This window comes from Halyomorpha halys, unplaced genomic scaffold (assembly GCF_000696795.3).
Source record: "Halyomorpha halys isolate HHAL.00 unplaced genomic scaffold, Hhal_1.1 Scaffold539.1, whole genome shotgun sequence".
Classification (NCBI taxonomy): domain Eukaryota; kingdom Metazoa; phylum Arthropoda; class Insecta; order Hemiptera; family Pentatomidae; genus Halyomorpha; species Halyomorpha halys.
This window is the reverse complement of record NW_027113761.1, coordinates 279,597-284,672: the sequence shown is the minus strand read 5'-3', so window position 1 is coordinate 284,672 and position 5,076 is coordinate 279,597. Positions and strand designations below refer to the sequence as shown.

The 5,076-nt window shown below is 28.1% G+C and overlaps 1 protein-coding gene across 4 annotated transcripts in view; it reads left to right on the top strand.

Moving 5' to 3' along the window:
* Positions 1–5,076, top strand: part of Mctp (multiple C2 domain and transmembrane region protein) — a 371,452-nt gene that overhangs the window by 110,312 nt on the left and 256,064 nt on the right. The window contains exon 1 of one of the 4 annotated variants that reach the window (XM_014425861.3): positions 737–1,040. The exons of the other annotated variants lie outside the window; for them this stretch is intronic. Within the exon in view, the coding sequence (XP_014281347.1) occupies positions 941–1,040 (100 nt within the window). The 5' untranslated portion in view covers positions 737–940. Of the gene's footprint in view, positions 1–736; positions 1,041–5,076 lie in introns of those variants that run through there. 4 annotated transcript variants of the gene reach the window in all.

Below are 5,076 nucleotides of genomic sequence, written 5' to 3'. Positions count from 1 at the left end.
AAAAGAGTGAAAAAAAAAGTATTATGAGGATTTTATTGTGTTCAAAATGTGTCGATATGTAAGGGAGATGCAGTCTTTATCAACTTTATGATTGACGGAATTCTCAGTCAAATTAATTTGACTTAGTTTTTTTTCATTAGTTTTTCCTATATATGTTTTAATGGTAACAATATTTTATAGATGTAAAGATATATAATTGATAAACTGGTAACTACAATAGCCCTTTGGAAAAGAAATCCAATAATGATAGTTTCGTAGGACTCTAGTAATTTTTATTAATATATAAATATATATTTGAATAATTGCCTTTAGTAATTATCCTGGTATCCGAATTGACAACAGGTAATACTTAGCAATTTATTTTTAGAATAGTCCTTAGAACATTTCGTGTTTTTTAGAGTAAATTGTAGAAAATTATTCTTTGGTGATGATAAAGAATCCTATTAAGTACATACAAAATGACTACTTTTATAAATTTGTTGTTATTTTTGAAAAAACGAGATTATGATACCTGAGATGGTGTATTTGAAGGTAAAATAAAAAATTCTTTACGATTTCGTCCACGATGATATAAATTGAAAATATAACTTATCTCTCAGCATATTAAAAAACTAAAATGGTAGTAATATTTCTCTGTTAGATGTATCCCCGTAAAGAAATGGGAATATATTTGTGATCGATAGTTACAATCCTGTTGTTGAACTGCAAGAAGGCACGAAGGAGCATTTGTCCAGAGTTTAGGATTTGTTTTTCTATCCTAGAACATAGATTGGACCATGTTTTGGATAGGTTCCAACATGCGCTCCCTGCAAGGCGACATTCAGTTGGTGGTTGGCCGTCCTGCGAGACTGAGATCTCCCTGTGCAATGCGTCTTATCTCCGGACCTAGGTCACGTCTGATTCGCGAGCGCGGTACAGGAGAGGTTTGGAAGTTTCTGTTATGTCAAGGACAACTCAATGGTATGCTGAATTATTTAATGATCTTGACGAGGCGAATTCGCCGCAGTTTAACAGAGTGGGAGTGAGAAGAAAAAGCCTAGGTAACAAAATTGAGTATTAGTTTTTGACGTATTGGAACAAATATTTCTGCCTCAGTATTTATAATTATTCAATTTTATATTAAAAATACATTTTTTTAATTATTCCTTTTACGACATGAAGTAACAATTTGTAAAGTTATTTTGATTTTCTGTTCCATGCCATCAAAATAAAGTGAAGGATTTTTTATAATTCTCCTTAAAGTAACAGAACGGTTTAGTCTTATTGAATCACTTTTGTATTTATTTCGATTTTTATTTATTTCTTTGATTCCTTAGTAATAAAGCATTGAGTTAACATTTCAGCATTTTTCGAAATGTTCCAATTTACTTTCGGTTCATCAAGACATCTTTAGCTACTAGAAATTCTTTTTTTTTTTTTATTTCAAAACTTGTTGAGTATCTGAAATTTAGCGATTGTATATGTTTCTTAATTTCTAACTAAAAAAAAATTATAGATTGTATTTAAAATCAATATTTTCTTGTTTGTTCTTTATGTATCTTATGCTACTTATAGCTTATACTTTATAATATAAGCCTATACTTTATGCGTTCATCCGATTGTGAGGGTTTATTATTTTTTTCTAAAGTTCAGGATTTCCCTGGAATGATTATAGGCAGGTCCGATAAACAAAAAAGTTACTTAAAAAATTATGCATTTTTTTTTAAAGTATACATTTTTTTCATGGTTATTATATGCCAATTAATTTAGTTCTTGGCGAAGAAGAGATAAATATATTACTGATTCTACTAAATGATTTATTTATTCACTAAAATTAAAAAAGCAAATTATATTTATTTTTGGCGTCGTCTCAAGTACTATTTTTCAAAGAAATTATAAATTTTTCATCATGATTTAATTGGTGGATTTTTTTTATACTCCTTTAGCCATTATTCATATAATCGTTCATAACTCCTCTGCATATATATAATGATAATATTAGTCTTCTAAGATCGAAATATTATTTTCATGTCAACAAAAACTTGTGAAACGTTTTATTTTAAATTTCTGGTTCAAATTGGTTTAATTAGGTTTGTGCCCTTTGGTGCAGTTTATAGAATTCTAAACCACTGCCAAGTTTGGTGTAGACTGGTTGAATTAATTTGAAGTGAATTCTATTTATTTTTTTTTTTTAAAGAAATTAAAGGCGAAAAGTTTGGGCCAAAAAATTTTATTTTCCAAATTAAGGTTTTCTTCAAGTCCTAAAAACGAATATCTACTTTGTTTCATTCCTAAAAAATCTTTTACCACACTTTGATGTGTCAGTAACTCTGAATCGTTTTAATACAGTACTAATATTTAATAACTATTCAGATTTTATGCAGTATTTTTATGACAATATGATTGGTAATCAACTTGCCTAAAATAATAATAATTAAATCACCTAAGTCGGACCATTATTAACGATTATACAGCGGTGTTACCTGTTACCATTTATGTTAATGTAGTTACCGTCTTGTCACTTCACATATATATTAATTGTTATCAAAGTTTTAATATTTTTTAATTAATGTATATGTACATCCTAAAATAGCGAAGCATTGTCTGGTCTGCTAGTTTTAAACAATATTGTTTTATTATCTTTTTATATTTAAAACTTACACCATGTGATTTTTTGTTTAATTTAATTTTTATTTTATAGTTAGTTATATTTTAGTTAATTTTTGCTACTGTTTGTTCTTATTTAATTTGTTTTTGTTTTATTTTCTGATCTTGTGACTCACATTTTGTTTGTTATTTTTCTTACTCGTTTCATCACCTCTGTATGTCTCTGGGACATATGAAGCCCTTCTAGGGTGATTAAAAAAGTCCTCTTCTAGTGTTTTTTTATTTCATTTTTTTTTTTTTTTTTGTGGTTATTTATATTTTAGTTGATTTTTTTTTCTTTGTATACTTTTAATCAAGATTCTTCTATTTTTCATTATTCCTTTTCTTATTTCATTTTTTTTTTTGTTTGATTAACTGATCTTGTGCCTCTCATTTTGTTTGTTAATTTTCTTACTCGTTGCATCACCTCTGTATGTCTCTGGGGTATATGGAGCCGTTCTAGGGTGATTAAAAAAGCCCTCTACTTGTGAATTAGAGAAAAATATTTTTACAACTTGCTTGTAGCGACACATCTCTCGAGATTTCAGAGATCTTAATGTGCTCTCTGTCCCTATAAAACGATCGTTTTTGACCTGTTTCTGGTTTAACTCATTTAATTTTTTCTTTTTATTGCAGTTTATTTTCTTCAAACATTTCAATTAAATCTTTGCTATCATAAATGTTATCTCGGATATTTAAAAGCACGTAAGCGAAAAATGTCGATTTTTTTTTAACTGGGGTTTCACTGGTTTTATAAATATTAAATAGAGCCACTCTCGGAATTCTGATCATTTCTGAAAATAGTACAATGTAAAAGTGGCTGTAAAAAAAAAAAAACTTGATGTCACAAATTTAATAACTGTAAAAGTAATCCATACATCTCTTGTAACTAATTAATATAAACAATTTTGTTAATTAGTTACTGGCCTTTTCTCTGACCAATCAAGGATCTTTAAACAGCTTGAAGAAAGACGCATTCTCGATTTTGAACATGAGAGGAATACTTTAAATTATTTATTCACTTTATATATATTGTAAAAGAGACGCTGCTCAATTATATAGGGCTACTTTGCACAGAACATAATATCATACTTTAAAAAACTTTTTAAAGTTTATAATATTTTTTATTTAAACTATTTACATATTTTTATAATTATTAATTTTTTAAACATTATATTAAATATATTCTATTTAATGAAACAGGTTTTTGTATGTTCAAGTTAGAATTTATCTAATGAATAAAATCCTAAAATGTTAAGTAAAAATCTCGTGTAGTTTCCCACATAAGTGATAAAAATTGTATGTAACGTTTAATAAGACTTTAAAAAAAAAATACCAAATAGTTACAGACAATACAAGAAACAAGTATATAAAAGAGGTCCTATAAATATATAAGAAATAAATATGTCAAAGACGCAAGAATTAAACAAATATTCGAGAAAAAGCGTCATTGTTTTACACAGAAATATTAAATTTCCTTTTGTTTACTATCCGGGACTGGGATACGAAAATAATAATAAAAAAAAAGTAGAAAATAAAAAAAGAGGACCACTGTTGTAGGTATGCTTATGCCATCCCGAGGTGTTTTTCCAGGCTTTTCAGTAAATCTGCCAACTTCCTGACCTCAAAAATATGGCCTGTGAAAACACCCCTCACCGTTGCCAATACTTCTCGCTCATGTTATAGATGAAATGATATTCAATATTGAGGCCTTCTTGTTACTTTCTGTATACGGCTTACCTTCAACTTATGAGTTTATCACAGCAATAATTAGGAGGTATTGGTTAATGTCCATATTAACGAAATTAATTCTGACGTTTTTCGATATGGGCCTACAGAAATTCTAGCGCGAATCAAAACGTGACGGATAATTTTTCCACAAAGAGAAAAGTCTTCATTAAAATTAACAAATTAATTAAAAATTCTAATAGGGTTATACGTAAATTCTAATTTTCTTATATAATCGATATTGGAATTCGGTTTGGCCCGTCAGGTTTATTGAGATTGCTAAAATTTTTAAATGTTTCTAAAAAATCATTAAATACTTTTTCGATATCTTTGTCGGATTTCCTTGTAGAACAAACTGTGTGAATGAAGGTTTGCTATATCTTTCATTTTCTGTCGTGTCTTCACTTAAGCTCTTCTTAGCACTCTTGAGTTATGAGAAGAGTTAATTCTTCGTCTCATAAATAAGTCTGCCAATTTTATCCCAGAGAAATATTATTGGATTTACGCAAAGGTCACTCTTTAAGAAGAAATAAAGGACATATCAATATGATATCTATATATTCTTTAAGATGTTTTTCTGTTTATACTGTACTGTATCTACTTATGTCATATTTCCCTAATCTTAACAAAAAATGATTTTTTTTTTTTATTTATTTTATTTTAAACCAGATCGGCCTGGTATGGGCCTTACATGGTTGATATAACTGTTATATTATATATATA